General features: G+C 43.9%; 1 protein-coding gene across 4 annotated transcripts; it reads left to right on the forward strand.

Annotated features, from left to right (window-relative positions):
• Positions 1-54: 54 nt before the first annotated feature.
• Tsacc (TSSK6 activating cochaperone) lies at positions 55-12,570 on the forward strand. 4 transcript variants are annotated; one of them, XM_069990181.1, is made up of 4 exons: positions 55-157; positions 2,298-2,356; positions 9,036-9,158; positions 11,853-12,570. In XM_069990181.1, exons 2-4 carry the CDS (start codon positions 2,320-2,322, stop codon positions 12,068-12,070), a joined length of 378 nt encoding a protein of 125 aa, XP_069846282.1. In that variant the 5' UTR covers positions 55-157; positions 2,298-2,319; the 3' UTR covers positions 12,071-12,570. The 4 variants fall into 4 exon arrangements, with proteins under 4 accessions (XP_069846282.1, XP_069846281.1, XP_069846283.1 ...); XM_069990180.1 differs by lacking the exon at positions 55-157 and adding an exon at positions 172-319; XM_069990182.1 differs by lacking the exon at positions 55-157 and adding an exon at positions 299-372.
• Positions 12,571-16,227: the final 3,657 nt, after the last annotated feature.

Consider the following 16,227-nt stretch of genomic DNA (forward strand, 5'->3'; position numbering starts at 1 on the left):
GGCGCTTGCGCAATGGGGTGGCCGCTCCCGGCCGCGTGCTGAGTGAACGTCAGCGCAAGCGCAGAGACTGAAGCCGTTAGCCATCATGTGATGCGCATGCGTATCAACTATTGGGCGGGTATTGGGGCTAAGGCTTTGGATCAACGCCGCTGTTAAGGTCAGGAAACTGGAAGTTGTTCGTTGGCTTCTGTTGATCCGTGAAGGTCGAGAGCGGCATGACAGTTTCTAGTGTTTTATACCAGCCATAGCAACGGGGAGGAATAGACAGGGACGGGACTGAAATGGCAGTTGAAGGAAGACCTGGCCGGTTGGAAGCAGGGTGAAGTGTTGTCCCGTGGAGCCGGGTTGGGCGGCGACGATCCTTTTCCCTAGGCACGCTGGGAGTTGTGGTTTGTCGCCTCTCATTCGGTGCTGTGTGTGGATTTTTGCCCTTCTTAGGCAAACGCTTTCTTAGACTGTGAACGGTGTTGGAGTTGCGTGTTGAGTTACGTGTTCCTCGAGTGACCACATCGACACATTTTTCTCAAAAGTATTTCAAAGTAGTGCTTTGAGATATTCTTTTCCCACATCCAGTTACCCCTCTCCCACCCTTATTCTCCCCAGGTCTGTTAAAGAACTTGGGGGAGACAAATATTCATTACCACACTGAATAGGAAAAAAGGGTAACACTGCAAAAAAAAAAAAATCAGAGGGGCTGGGAATGTGGCCTAGTGGTAGAGTGCATTACTAGCATGCATGAAGCCCTGGGTTCAATTCCTCAGTGCCACATAAGCAGAACAGACCAGAAGTGGCGCTGTGGCTCAAGTGGTAGAGCGCTACCCTTGAACACAGAGAGGCTGAGGGACAGTGGTCAAACCCCAGGACTATTAAAAAAATCAGAGAATATGGAAGCTAATTACCTGTTTGTAAGAGACTTTTTTCCTTTTCTCGTGTGTGTGTGTGTGTGTGTGTGTGTGTGTGTGTGTGTGTGTACCGCGGGTACTGGGGATTGAAACTCAGGGTCTCATCCTCTTGGCTGGTGCTTTACTACTTGGGCCACACCTCCACTCCGAATTTCTTTTAATTTAATTACTTTTGCTAGTTAATTGGAAATCTCTGCTTCCTGAGTAGCTAGGATTACAGGCAAGTTATGAGGCTTTTTTTTCTTCTTCTTCAGTTGTGGGGCTTGAATTCAGGGCCTGGGCATTGCCCTTGAGCTTTTTTTTTTTTTTGGTCTGGTCGTGGGGCCTGAACTTTGGGCCTGGGCTCTGTCCCTCAGCTCTTCAGCTCAAGGCCAGCACTGTACCACTTGAGCCACAGCGCCACTTCCAGCTTTTTTTTTTTCTTTTTCTTTTTCTGCTTATGTGGTGCTGAGGAATCCAGGGCCTCATGCATGCAAGGCAAGCGCTCTACCACTGAGCCACCTTACTAGCCCTGCCCTTGAGCTTTTGTGCTCTACCACTTTAGCTCTCTACCACTTTGAGCTATAGCTCCACTTCTGGTTTTATAGTGGTTAATTGGAGATAAGAATCTCATGAATTTTCCTGCCTGGGCTGGCTTTGAACTGGATCCTCTCAGATCTCACCCTCTTGAGTAGCTAGGATTACAAGCATGAGCCACCAGAGCCAGGCTTTGTAAGACCCTCCCCCCCCCCTCCAGCTTATTGAGTAGCTTATTGGAGATAAAAGTCTCATGGACTTTCCTGCCCAGGTTAGCTTCCAACTGCAATCCTCAGACCTCTGCCTCCTGAGTAGCTAGGATTATAGGCGTGAGCCACCTGCGACCAGTTAGTAAGATACTCTTTTTTTTTTTTTTTTTTTTTTTTTGTCGGTCGTGGGGCTTGAACTCTGGGCCTGGGCACTGTCCCTCAGCTCTTCAGCTCAAGGCCAGCGCTCTACCACTTGAGCTACAGCGCCACTTCTGGTTTTCTGGTGGTTTATTGGAGATAGGAGTCTCACGGTCTTTCCTGCCCGGGCTGGCTTTGAACCGCAATCCTCAGATCTTAGCCTCCTGAGTAGCTAGGATTACAGGCGTGAGCCACCAGCGCCCGGCTAGTAAGATACTCTTAAGGTTTGGATTTTGTCTGTTTTGTACAGAGGAAAAGGAAGCAATAATAGTAACGACTTCCAGCGAAAGGAATGTGAGAGAATGAGCAATTCAATAAGCCACATTTGCCATGGAACAGAATACTCCTTAACATTTCTTCCTTCCCAAATTGGAATAGCTCAGTTGGATCTGCCTGAGATAATTTATGGAATTGGCAGTGGTAAAAATAAGCTTGGGTTATTTGATTATGTGATGCTATGATTCTTTCCCAGGCACCACACCTTTTGGTGTTCGATGGAGCAGCACACTAGTCATCCCACTAACAGAAAAGGTGTGTGTTGGAGGCCCTACTTCCCTCCCCCTCAAAGCCAGAGGTCTAATTGCCCTGCATTTGGGGATACTAGTTTTATGTGTGTCTTTTTCTTTTTTTTGGGGGGGGGCGGGAAAGTGAGGGAGGGAGGGTCGTGAAGCTTGAACTCAGGGCCTGGGGACTGTCCCTGAGCTCTTTTTGCTCAAGGCTAGCCCTCTACCACTTCAAGCCACAGTGCCACTTCCTATGTGCTTGGGGATGATGGAGTGGATATATTGGATAATGTTTATGATGTGGAAGATTGGGTTGTACATGACAATGATGAGATGGCTCTAGTTCGGGAAGATTCGGTAGGTGTTGGGGCAATGTATAGTTATGGAAGTTTTGTGGGTGGTTAATTAGAGATAAGAGTTTCCTGGAAGCCGGGTGCCACTGGCTCATGCCTGTAATCCTAGCTATTCAGGAGGCTGAAATCTAAGGATCAAAGCCAGTAAATGCTGAAAAGTCACCATGAGATTCTTATCTCCAATTAACCACTAGAAGACTGGAAGTTGGGCTGGGAAGTTGGCTCAGTGATAGAGCACTTGCCTTGCATGCCTGAGGCCCTGGGTTCGATTCCTCAGCACCACATAAGCAAAAAGAAAAAAGCCGGAAGTGGTGCTGTGGCTCAAGTGGTAGAGCGCTAGCCTTGAGCTGAAGAGCTGAGGGACAGCGCTCAGGCCCAGAGTTCAGGCCCCACGACCAGACCCAAAAAAAAAAAAAAAAAAGACTGGAAGTGGCGGTGTAGCTCAAAGTGGTAGATCACTAGCCTTAAGCAAAGAAGCTCAGGGTCAACGTCCAGGTTGAGGCCCTAAGTTCAAGCCCCATAACTAACAACAATAATAATAATAAAAAAGGGTTTCACTCCTGTCTGGGCTGGCTTTAGATGGCAATCTTCAGATCTCAGCCTCCTGAGTAGCTAGGATTACAGGTGTGAGCCACTGACACCCGGCTTGTCATTGTTTTTTTTTTTTTTTTTTTTTTTTTTAAATCTCCTGTTAACTGTTTAATTGGAAAGTACTTTTGCCCAGCATCAGTAGCTCATGCCTGTAGTAATCCTAGGTACTCAGGAGGCTGAGATCTGAGGATCACGATCAAAGCCAGCCTGGGCAGGAAAGTCTGTGAGACTCTTATCTCCAATAAACCACCAGAAAACCAGAAGTGGCACTGTGGTGCAAGTGGTAGAGCACCAGCCTTGAGCTGAAGAGCTCCCAGGCCCAGAGTTCAAGTCCTATAACCAGCCAAAAAAAAAAAAAGAAGTACTTGTGTTTTGTGTATTCCTCACTAAAAGGATTATTACTGTATTTCCTATACCAAGAACTGGGCCTGATAAATAGATGCTTAGTCATTATTGAATTAATGTATTCTTCCTTTCTGTTAGGCTTCTTAATACTTAGAACAAGACTTTGTATTGCAGGGATCTCACTAAATGCAGCAAACAGGTCCTCAGTTTGAATGGGAAAAACCCACTGGTGGTCAGGGAAGTACATGAATCCTGAACCTATCCATTTAATTGTGGGTGGTAGATATTTTTTAATCTATGAGACTGACTACTATGCCTTAGCTGGGACATTTAAGTTAACTAGCTCTTTTTACAATTACAAAAGTGGTAAAGGCATGGCTGTGGAGTCTCCAGGCCCAAGATTAATTCCAGCACTGCCACATGCTAGTTGTCCAGTCCTGAGCTAACTTTCAACTTAAGTTTTCTCAATAAGATGTTCATAATGGGGCTGGGAATGTGGCTTAGTGGTAGAGTGCTTTCCTAGCATGCATGAGGCCCTGGGTTTGATTCCTCAGTATCACATAAACAGAAAAAGCCAGAAGTAGCACTGTGACTAAAGTGGACAGTTCCTAGGCCCTGAGTTCTTGCCTCAGAACTGGCAAAACTAAATAAAATAAAATGTTGATAATATTACCTATTTCATTGGGTCATTGTAAAAAAAAATACATCCTAGGGTCATGGTAAAAAATATATCAAATGTCAGGTGCCAGTGGCTCATGCCTGTAATCTTATCTACTCAGGAGGCTGAGATCTAAGGATCAAGGTTCAAAGCCAGGCCAGGTAGGAAAGTCTGTGTCTGTTATCTCCAGTAAACCACCAGAAAACCAAAGTAGTGCTGTGGCTCAAGTGGTTAAAGAGATATATATATATATATATATATATATATACATACATACATACATATATATATGTATATATATGTATATATATATATACATACATATATATATGTATATATATATATATCAAAGAATGTATGTATATAAAACACCTTTACTATTTTTCTGTTTTGTCTCCTTGTGTTGCTCCCTGATCTTATTCTCTAACACATTTCCATTTTCATAGGTTCAATGATTCACCAACAGAAAGCACTTATCACTTAGTGTGAGCACATATTTCTTTTACTATCCTATTTCTTCTGGGACACTTTGAATAAATGAAAATTTTCATATATAAGACATTCTTCATATAATCTGCTTGTCACACCTCTGCCCCAAGAATGTTTTTTCATGATGAGACCCCTTTTCATCCTTCAGATCCTAGTTGAGATACTTCTTAGGACAAATTCCCCAACTCCATGGTCTCTGAGGAGCTCTCACAGAACTTATGGGTAGAATAATGTGCATGCTTTATCACTTAATTACTCTCTACAATGCAAAATTGTTCTAGGAAAGTATCAATCACATCTATAGCCTACTGTGTTATCCTGATACATTTTAGGCACTTAGCTATCTCTTATATGAGATATGATTGAATGATTTCTGTTTTATTCCCCCTTTTCTCTTTTTAAGTGCTGTTGAACCCAGGGCCTTGTACATGTTATGCAAGTGCTCCATCACTGAGCAGCACCCTAGTCCTGTTTTTTGTTTATTGTGTTTTTTTGTTTTTTTTTTTTTTGGATGGACATGGGGCTTAAACTCTGGGCCTTGATGCTGTCCCTGAGCTTTGTAGCTCAAGACTAGTGTTTTACCACTTGAGCCACAGCACCGCTGGTGGTTGATTGGAGAAAAGAGTCTTATGGACGTTCCTGCCCAGACTAGCTTTGAACCTTGATCCTCAGATCTCAGCTTCCTGAGTAGCTAGGTATGAGTAGGTATGAGTAGCTAGGAGTAGTAGGTATGAGCCACTGGAACCTGGCACCAGCACCCAGAACCCTAGTTCTGTTTTTTATTGTTTTTTTTTTCTTCCTTGGTGATCTAAGTTATTGACTCCCCAGTGACACAAGTACTTTCATTGTTTCCAAGTCCCAACAGTTCTATTTTTCCATGCATTATTCTTCCACCTACTTCACCACTTCCTTTTCCTTTCATCTCTGACTCCTGAGGAAGAATTACTCAATTATCCAGTTTTCTTTCTCTTTTTTAAAAATTTTGCCATGGAGAGCTAATTTATTTTTATTTATTTAATAAAAATGATTTTCTTGTACATTGAAGACAATGTATTTGCTCACTTTTCTTTCCTGTATGTATATGCCCCCATCTCCTTGTCTCTCCCCACTAATTTATTTTTATAGCTGCTTCATCTTTTTATGGCTGGCCTGGATATTTTGCCTTTCATCTAATCTTAGTTCCATATCTTATTTTTATTTGGATTTTCTACTTCCTCTTCAAAATTTCATATATCTAAAATGTGATTATGGTACTATAATAGCAGCTTAACTTAAACTTGCATAAAAAGAATAATTTAGGGACTTCTGCAATTGGGAGGGACACGTGGTAGCTCACATAATAGGAGGAAGGGCTGCAAAAACTAGGGCATTAGAACTGGGGGTTCCATGCTTATTGGTATCTCTTTTCCTTTCGCTCTCTTTCTCTCTTTCCTCTGCCTCTTTCTTTGTGCCAATACTGGGGATTGAACTTAGGAATTAGTTCTCTTACTTGGCTTTTTCCTCTCAAGGCTGGCGCTCATCTTGCTTTTATACATTTCTCATGGCATGCTGACCACAATAGCTTTCATTTGGCTCAGCTTTGCATCTTCCCAGGATAGCAAATCAGAAGAAAGGAAAGCTTTGATACAGGGTCTGTATGTTGATGTCAGGGTATTACTGTGAACCACTCTACCTCATGTACATACCAGTTGCTTGTCACAGCTGCCTTAGAGGATCAAGATGCCAGTATTAGCTTCTGTTGGCTCACATGCCTGTTCTTGTTGGAGAGAAGGGCTTAAGTGCAGTCCCAGTCTGGCCTGGGTCTGAGGAAGGATTGCTCAGTAGAAAAAAGTAATATGTCCATGATAGGGCTCACAGTCTCTTACAAGAGAGCCTACACCACAGATTTGCTACTATCAAAGCATCCTTCTTTTCAGTCTCTCCCCACTTCTGATCCTAGCCAGTTTCCATGACTCCTTGACAATCCAGCCATATTCTTTTCTTTGCCTTTGTTCATGATATCCTTTATTCTCCCACTTGAAATTTCCTTTCCATTCATCCCAAGCCAGGTATGAGAGCATACCTGCAGTTTTAGTATTTGGGAGGTTGAGGCAGGAAGATCCAAAGTTTGAGGCTGTCTCAACATAGCAAGACCTTGTCTCAAAGGGAAAAAAAAGTTCTTGGGTGGAAACTGTAGCTTAGTGGTAGAGTGCTTACCTAGCATTCATGAGGCACAATTAAAAAAATTTTGGGGGGTCCGGTTGTGGGGCCTGAACTCTGGGCCTGGGTGCTATCCCTCAGCTCTTCAGCTCAAGGCTAGCACTCTACCACTTGAGCCATAGCACCACTTCTGGCTTTTTTCTTTTTGCTTATGTGGTGCTGAGGAATCAAACTCAGGGCCTCAGGCATGCAAGGCAAGCGCTCTACCACTGAGCCACCTTCCCAGCCCCAAGCCCCAATTTTTTTAGGTACAATAATAAATGTCCTCCACTTGTACTGAGCCTTCTCTGATTCATATTAATCTCTTTTCTTTTTGAAACATTTATTTTTGCATTTAATTGCATACTAAGGCTGGGTATAAGTGGCTCAGGCCTGTAATCTCAGCAATTCAGGAGGCTGAGATCTGAGGATCATGGTTTGAAGCCAGCCCAGGCAGTAAAGTCTATGAGATGTGTACCTCCAGTTAGCCAGCAAAAAGCCCGGAGTGGAGCTGTGGCTCAAATGGTAGAGTGTCAACCTTAATGGAAAAAGGTAAGAGATAGTATCCAGGTTCTAAGTGCAAGCTCCAGTACGGCACACACACACACACACACACACACACACACACACACACACACAAAGTATGCTCAGTAAAACTAAAGATCAGAGGCCCTTTTTTCCCCACATAGGATCTCCCTAAGTAGAAAACAAGCACCTAGAAACCATGATGTGTATGCACTTGCATCTAGTACATTAATGAATATATAGTATATAACAATAAGGATTTAAAAATGTCTGTATAACTAATGTATGCTAACAAGATAAATGTAAGTAAATTAGATCTTAAGCTTATCCCACTCTTGCTTGGTTTTCTTTTTATTGTTGGTCATGGGACTTCAACTCAGGGGCTAGGCTCTGTCCCTGAGCCTCTCTGTGCTCAATGCTAGTGCTCTTCCACTTGAGCCACAGCACCACTTCTGGTTTTTGAGTAGTTAATTGGAGATAAGAGTCTCTCAGAGATTTTTCTGCCCTGGCCGGCTTCAAAGCACAATCCTCAGATCTCAGCCCCATGAGTAAGTAGCTAGGATTACAGGTGTGAGCCACTGGCACCTGTTTCTTGCTTGGTTTTCTTTAATCCCACTTTTTTCTTTTTCTTTTCTCTATATCTTTCTGATATGTAAGATATTTAGGGTATGACCTATCAGCTAGTTTCATCTTAATTTGAAAAGCTGTTCTAATTGGTATAGTGGCACACACCTGTCATTCCAGGACTTAGGAAGCTGAAGCAGGAGGATCACAAATTTGAGGCCAGCCTGGGCTACACAGTGAAACCCTAGCTCAAAAATGGAGAAGGACAAACATAGTAGCTCATGCCTGTAATCCCAGACATTCAGGAGGCAAGGATTTAGGAGTCTCATGGTTTGAGGCCAGTCCATGTAAAAAGTTAGCAAGATCCATGTCAAGCACTAAGCCAGGTGTGGTGGTCACATCTGTAATCTCAAACTACACAAGAGATATAGATAGGAAGTCTGAGGCAAGTCTTGGGGGAATAATCTGAGATCCTGTCTGAAAAATAAGTAAAGCATGGCAATGTCCAAGTAGTAAAGTGTCTGCCTAGCAAGCTCAAGTTCCTAAATTCCAAAGCCCTAAGTTCCAAAGTTCTCTGAGTTCAAACCTCAGTACCTAAGGGGTGGTTCACAGCTGTAATTCCAGCTATTCAGGAGGCCCAGATGGGAGGGTCTGAAGTTTGAAGTCAGCCAGGACAAAGTAACTAGACTTTATCTCAAAGTACAAACAAAAGGGGTGGGGGTATGGCTCAAATGGTAGAGCATGTACCTAGCATATTTGAGTCCTTGGGTTCAATTGAAAATCTATTGGCCAGAATAAAACATGCTTGTAGTCTTGTGATCATACTATTCAGGAGACTAGCATGGGAGGATCACAAATTGGAAGCCATCCTGGACTATATAACAAGACCCTATCTGGATTTGGGGGAGAGGAGAGAAAAAAAGAAGCAGCAGGAAAGGGAAAAAAGAAAGACATCTCTTGCTGGAATAAGCTTTGATTTAGTATAACATCTGATTTTGTTCTAGCCAATGAAGAAAATAATAATGTGCCTTTTTGTGGAGCAAAACTTTCTCCCAGTCTCATTGATGTTCAAGCAACTTCTCTACCAGCCACTTTTCTGAACCTCCAGACAACAAAGCTGCCGTCAGGTAAAGATGTAGGGAGGTTTGCCAGTAGACTCAGCAGGGAGAAGAAGTTGGAGGAGGTGGGCTAACCTTTTCCCAGCTAGTGCCAACTGTGTGTGCAGGCTCACCTGGAGTTTTCATAATTGCTTGTTTCCACTTCATTGTAATTTGTTGATTATTCAGTTGATTTTATTTTCATCCCAGTTCTACCAAATTGTGTCATTTCTTTGTTAGAATAGACAGGAATAAAATAAAATGAAAATCTCAATGCTTGCTAGTCATGTTAGTTAAAAGAGGCCAGGGAAGAAAATGGTTAACTAGAAGCTCAATATTGGTTTCTTTGACCTACTATTATTCATCCTCCCCCTGGGGAAGGCAGTGCATATTTGAAATATCTATGGGGAGCCCAGCCTTAGGCACTCATAACTCTTGGTTTTAAGGACCTCAGAAGAAGTCAAGACCAAAGAAGTATGCAGACCTATAATTGCAAAAGTTAACTACATTATTGTAGTTGAAAACACATGCTGCTGTACTCTTCAGTTCACTGCTAATGAGGTACCATGTCAGGTATGAGAAGGAGGCTGAGGTGTCTGAGCTCTTAGAAGGAAAGTTAAAGCTGGGTGCTGGTGGCTTACACCAATAATCCTAGCTAGTCAGGAGGCTGAGATCTCAGAATCACAGTTCTATACCAGCCTGGGAAGGCAAGTCTGTGAGACTCTTATCTCCACTTAACCACCAGAAAACCAAAAAAGTGGCACTGTGGCTCAAAGTGGCCCTTGAGCAAAAAAACTCAGGGCTAGCTCCTAAGTCCTGAGTTCAAGCCCCATGACTGACAGAAAAAGAAGGAAAATCAGGCCTCACAGGCAACACTGGATGAATACTTATGATGTGCAGGTGTTCTTGATGCTGAGGACACAGCAATGGACAAATCATACAATGTCCTTGCCTTCCTGAAGCTTTATGTAGTAGAAGAGGGACCTAGACAAAGATTAAGTAATTACAATATGGCCAGGAATATTATGGGAAAAATAAATCCTTAAGGAAAGGGGAATGTGTTCCAGTGACTGGTTTCAAATTAAAACAGAAACCCTGGAGCTGGGATGTGGCCCAGTGGTAGAGCGCTTGCCTTGCATACATGAGCCCTGGGTTCGAATCCTCAGCACCACATAAGTAGAAAAAGCTGGAAGTGGTGTTGTGGCTCAAGTGGTAGAGCTCTCCCCTTGAGTTGAATAGTTGAGGGACAGCACCCAGGCCCAGAGTTCAGGCCCCACAAATGACCAAAAAAAGTAATAAAAATAAAAATAAATAGATAAGGGGCTGGGAAGGTGGCTCAGTGGTAGAGCGCTTGCCTTGCATGCATGAGGCCCTGGGTTCGATTCCCCAGCACCACATAAGCAAAAAGAAAAAAAGCCGGAAGTGGCGCTGTGGCTCAAGTGGTAGAGCGCTAGCCTTGAGCTGAAGAGCTGAGGGACAGCGCCCAGGCCCAGAGTTCAGGCCCCACGACTGAACCCCCCCCCCCAAAAAAATAGATAAAACAGAAACTCTTTGGTTTCTGAAAAAAAAAAAAAAAGGAAAAGAGGCTCTTTTGGGGGAAGGGCACCAGCAGAAAGAGGGAAGACAGAGAGGGTGAATGAGAATGAATTGGTGGAAGTAGTTTACCTGTATATATGAAAATAGAACAATGAAGCCTGGGTTGAAATTGCTTTAGAATAAGGAAGAGTGATAGAAGAGGCTAGTTTGATTGGGATGAACTATACTCACGTATGAAAATGTCATAGTGAAGCTTCAATTCCTTTTTTTTTTGGGTCCGGTCGTGGGGCCTGAACTCTGGGCCTGGGCGCTGTCCCTCAGCTCTTCAGCTCAAGGCTAGCGCTCTACCACTTGAGCCACAGCACCACTTCCAGCTTTTTTCTTTTTGCTTATGTGGTGCTGAGGAATCGAACCCAAGGCCTCAGGCATGCAAGGCAAGCTCTCTACCACTGAGCCAACTTCCCAGCCCCTCTTTTTTTTTTTTTTTTTTGTCAGTCCTGGGGCTTGAACTCTGGGCCTGGGCGCTGCCCCTGAGCTCTTCAGCCCAACGCAAGTGCTCTACCACTTCATCCACAGCAACACTTCCAGTTTTCTGGTGGTTTATTGTAGATAAGAATCTCATGGACTTTCCTGCCCTGGCTGGCTTTGAATGGTGATCCTCACATCTCAGCCTCCTGAGTAGGTAGGATTACAGGCATGAACCCCGGTGCCTGCCTGAAGCTCCATTTCTTTTACAAATAATGTCTGCTAATTAAAAAAAAAAATCATAAAACAGCTGGGCGCCAGAGGCTCATGTCTGTAATCCTAGCTACTCAGGAGTCTGAGATCTGAGGATCATGGTTCAAAGCCAGCCTGGGCAGGAAAGTTTGTGAGACTCTTATCTCCAATTAACCACCAGAAAATCGTAAGTGGTGCTATGGCTCAAGTAGTAGAGTGCTCGCCTTGAGCTGAAGAGCTGAGGGACAGCGCCCAGGCCTAGAATTCAAACCTCATGACTGACAAGAAAAAAAAATCATAAAACAAACAAAAACCAGAATATAGCCAGGTAAGCTTCATTGAGAAGGTGACAGCTGAGCAAAAGTGTGATTTGTATTGTGCCCATGAAGATTAGATAGAGAACCTTATCAGAGCCCTCCCAAAAATTTCTTTCCTTTTTGTCCCTTTGTACATTTATTATTCTACTTTCAGGAGTTGAGGCTAAACCCAAGGAATGCCTAGGACTCCTAGACTGTATGTATGTCAACCTCCAGCTTCAGACTCAGCTTGCTGAACAACAGATGACCATTTTGGAAAACTTACAAGCATCTGTGTCACAACAAACTCCTGGGAAGGAAGGCAAGGACTCATCTGTCCCAGCCTTAGCTCCTAAACAGCTGTTAAATCACCCGCCCCAATTCCATAAATGAATTGCAGAAAAAATGTACTGTGCATGTTTTTTCCCTCTCTCTTTCCAAAAGCCTCTGGTAGAATTTATGTCTGCATTCTTCTCTCTCTCTCTCTCTCTCTCTCTCTCTCTCTCTCTCTCTCTCTCTCTCTCTCGTCTCTCTCTCTCTTTCTCTCTCTCTCTCTCTGTGTATGTGTCTCTGTGTATAAGGGTGTGTTTATATATTTTGAGAGTTGAACCCAGGGCTTTTATGCTAAGTATTATGCTCTACAATTGAGCTATGCTCTCTGAGGCCCTAGACACAAATATTCTACAAATGATTAATTCACAAGTTCAAAATAAATGTTAATTGACTATGCTGAAAATGAACTATGCAACTTGTGGTTGGGGATAGGAGGGAAAATCTGGGAGAGAGCAAGGGAAGGGGTGACATTGTCCAAAAAGAAATGTACTCTTTACCTAACGCATATAATTTGTAACCCCTCTATACATCGCCTTTATAATAACAATAAAAAATTTAAAAATGGCAATGAGTACTAATCATTGTGTAAGGCACTGGGGGATACATATATACTAGGAGATAGTTGGGGGGTTATTTACTGCCTAATGAGGTGGTAAAGATAGATAATTAATTACAAAACTGAAGAGGGATGGAGGTTAAAAGATAACATTGGATGTTACTCAGGAAAGAGCACAAAAGCTCAGGATAGTGCCCAGGTTCAGCATTCATGTCCGGACTGGCAAAAGGAAAAGAAATAAGGACAAACGTCCTCACCCCCTGAATATAGAGTGTGAAGTAGAATGTAGAGAAACTCAGAGCAGACAATTCAACTTTCCACATGGGATTATTCAGATAAAGACTGTTAAAAGCCAATGGCAGTTGTCTGGTAGGGCTGAGGTATACCTAAGAGAGTAAAAATAGTAAAAATACTATGGGAGGCTGGTAAGTGGCTCAGTGGTAGAGTGCTTGCTTTGCATGCATGAGGCTCTGGGTTCAATTTCTCAGTATCACATAAGCAGAAAAAAAGCTGTAAGTGCACTGTGGCTCAAGTGGTAGAGCACTAACCTTGAGCTGAAGAGCTGAGGGACAGTCTCAGGCCCAGAGTTCAGGCCCATGACAGACAAAAAAAATAGTATGGGAGATATTTTAGTATGGAAGGAGAATGGAAATGTGCAGAAAGTGGTACTAGCAATCTGATGTGAAACTACTATGGTCTGGATAAAGGGTTTAGAATATGAATCAGGATTGATAAAGAAGGGTCTTAGGGCATAGGCACTGGAGGTTCACGCCTGTAATCCTAGCTACTCTGGAAGCTGAGATCTGAGGGTCACAGTTTAAAGCCAGTCTGATCAGGAAAGTCCATGAGACTTTCATAAGGAAGATGCAGTGTTTAAGTTTTCTTTTTCTTTTTCTTTTTTTTTTGTCAGTCGTGGGGCTTGAACTCTGGGCCTGGGCGCTGTCCCTCAGCTCTTCAGCTCAAGGTGAGTGCTCTACTACTTGAGTTACAGCACCACTTCCGGTTTTCTGGTGGTTTATTGGAGATAGGAGTCTCACGGTGTCTCCTGCCCGGGCTGGCTTTGAACTGCGAACCTCAGATCTCAGCCTCCTGAGTAGGATTACAGGCGTGAGCCACCAGCGCCCGGCTTAAGTTTTCTTAATGTACAAGTTACACCTGGGTGTCAGTGACTCATGCCTGTAATCTTAGCTACTCAGGAGGCTGAAATCTAAGGAAAGTTGTAAGACACTTATCTCCAATAAACTACTCAGAAAAAGCCGGAAGTGGTGCTTTGGCTGAAGTGGTAGAGTGCTAGCCTTGAGCACAAAGAGGTTCAGGGACAGCGCCCAGGCGAATTCTAGTCCCAGGACTGTCAAAAAAAAAAAAAGGGTCTTACAGAATTTTCTCTCTCTCTCTCTCTCTTTCTCTCTTTCTACACACACACCACACACACACACACACACACACACACACACACACACACACTTTTTTTTTTTTTTTTTGCCAGTCCTAGGGCTTGAACTCTGGGCCTGGGCACTGTCTCTGAGCTTCTTTTACTCAAGACTAGTGCTCTACCGCTTTGAGCTACAGCACTACTTCTGGCTTTTTCTGAGTAGATAAATGTCTCATGGACTTTCTTGCTTGGTCTGTCTTTGTACCATGATCTTCATACCTCAGACTCCTGAGCAGCTAGGATTATAGGCATGAGCCAATGGCGCCCTGGCTAGTTCTAAATTTTTATACAGGGATTTGAGCTATACAAAAGTTTGCAGTTAACAAAATTTGGCAAATGGTGCACTTAAAATTGGTGTATTGGGCTGGGAATGTGGCTCAGTGGTAGAGTGCTTGCCTAGCATGATGCACGAAGCCCTGGTTTCAATTCCTTAATACCACATAAGCAGAAAGAGCAGGAAGTGGTGCTGTGGCTCAAATGGTAGAGTGCTAGCTTTTTTTTTTTTTGGGTCCAGTCGTGGGGCCTGAACTCTGGGCCTGGATGCTGTCCCTCAGCTCTTCAGCTCAAGGCTAGTGCTCTACCACTTGAGCCACAGCGCCACTTCCAGCTTTTTTCTTTTTGCTTATGTGGTGCTGAGGAATCGAACCCAGGGCCTCAGGCATGCAAGGCAAGTGCTCTATCACTGAGCCACCTTCCCAGCCCCTAGAGTGCTAGCTTTGAGCAAAAGAAACTCAGGGACTGTGCCTAGGCCCTGAGTTCAAGTCCCAGGCCTGGCAAAAAAGAATAAATAAAATAAAATTGGTATATTTCTTTCTTTTTTTTTTTTTTTTTTTTTCCATCGGTCATGGGGCCTGAACTCTGCGCCTAGGTGCTGTCCCTCAGCTCTTCAGCTCAAGGCTAGCGCTTACCACTTGAGCCATAGAACCACTTCTGGCTTTTTCTGCTTATGTGCTGCTGGGGAATTGAACACAGGGCCTCATACATGCAAGGCAGGCACTCTACCACTGAGCCACCTTCCTAGCCCCCAAATTAGTATATTTCTTTGAGTGTAACTTTTTGTTTTTGTCGGGCATGGGGCTTGACCTCTGGGCCTGGGCACTGTCCCTGAGCTCTTTAGCTCAAGTCGAGCATTCTACCACTGAGCCACAGGGCCACTTTTGGTATTCTGGTGGTTTATTGGAGATAAGAGTCTCGCAGATTTTCCTGCCTGGGCTGGCTTTGAATGGTGATCCTCAGATCTCAGCCTCCTGAGTAGCTAGGATTATAGGCTTGAGCCACCAGTGCCTAGCTTCCTGAGCTTTTTTTTTTTTTTTTTTTTTTTTTTGGTCATAGGGCTTGAACCCTGGGCCTGAGTGCTGTCCCTCAGCTCTTCAGCTCAAGGTTAGCGCTCTACCACTTGAGCTACAGCATCACTTCTAGCTTCTGGTGGTTTATTGGAGATAAGAGTTTCACGGACTTCCCTGCCCAGGCTGGCTTTGAACTGTGATCCTCAGATCTCAGCTTCCTGAGTAGTTAGGATTACAGGTGGTGGCTCCTGAGCTATTTTAGTCACTTGAACACAGCTCTACCTGCAGTTTTTTTTTTTGGTAATTATTTCAAGAGTCTCACAGATTTTCCTGCCCAGGCTAGCTTTGAACCACAATCCTCAGATCTTAGCCTCCTGAGTGGTAGTGGCCATGAACCATCAGTGCCCAGCAGTAGTTATATTTTAAGACAGATTAAAAAAAAAATAGTACAGGGGCTGGGAAGGTGGCTCAGTGGTAGAGTGCTTGCCTTGCATGCAGGAAGCCCTGGGTTCGATTCCTCAGCACCACATAAACAAAAAGAAAAAAGCCGGAAGTGGCGCTGTGGCTCAAGTGGTAGAGTGCTAGTCTTGAGCTGAAGAGCTGAGGGACAGTGCCCAGGCCCAGAGTTCAGTTCCCATGACCAGACCCCCCCCCCAAAAAAAAAAAACACACACACAGAGTTCCAAGCCTTGCCTGGCACTGGTGGCTCCCGCTTATAATCCTAGCTTACTCAGGAGGCTGAGATCTGAGGACTGAGGTTTTAAGCTAACCCAGATAGGAAAGTCTGTGAGACTTTTATTTCCAATTAACCACCAGAAAATCAGAAGTGAAGCCTGTGGCTTCACTTTTTTGCTCTACCAAAAGAGTAAAAGAGTTCAGGGAGCCGGGCTCTGGTGGCTCACGCCTGTAATCCTAGCTACTCAGGAGCCTGAGATCTGAGGAT

This window comes from Dipodomys merriami, unplaced genomic scaffold, assembly GCF_024711535.1.
Source record: "Dipodomys merriami isolate MVZ:Mamm:240054 unplaced genomic scaffold, mDipMer1.0.p SCAF_392, whole genome shotgun sequence".
NCBI lineage: Eukaryota > Metazoa > Chordata > Mammalia > Rodentia > Heteromyidae > Dipodomys > Dipodomys merriami.

Bases quoted from the DNA above. Each gene is read 5' to 3' on its own strand.
- Tsacc (XM_069990180.1), top strand. From the start codon at position 282: ATGGCAGTTGAAGGAAGACCTGGCCGGTTGGAAGCAGG. The intron at 320-2,297 runs GTGAAGTGTTGT...ATTCTTTCCCAG, and splicing joins CCTGGCCGGTTGGAAGCAGG to GCACCACACCTTTTGGTGTT. The intron at 2,357-9,035 runs GTGTGTGTTGGA...ATTTTGTTCTAG, and splicing joins TCATCCCACTAACAGAAAAG to CCAATGAAGAAAATAATAAT.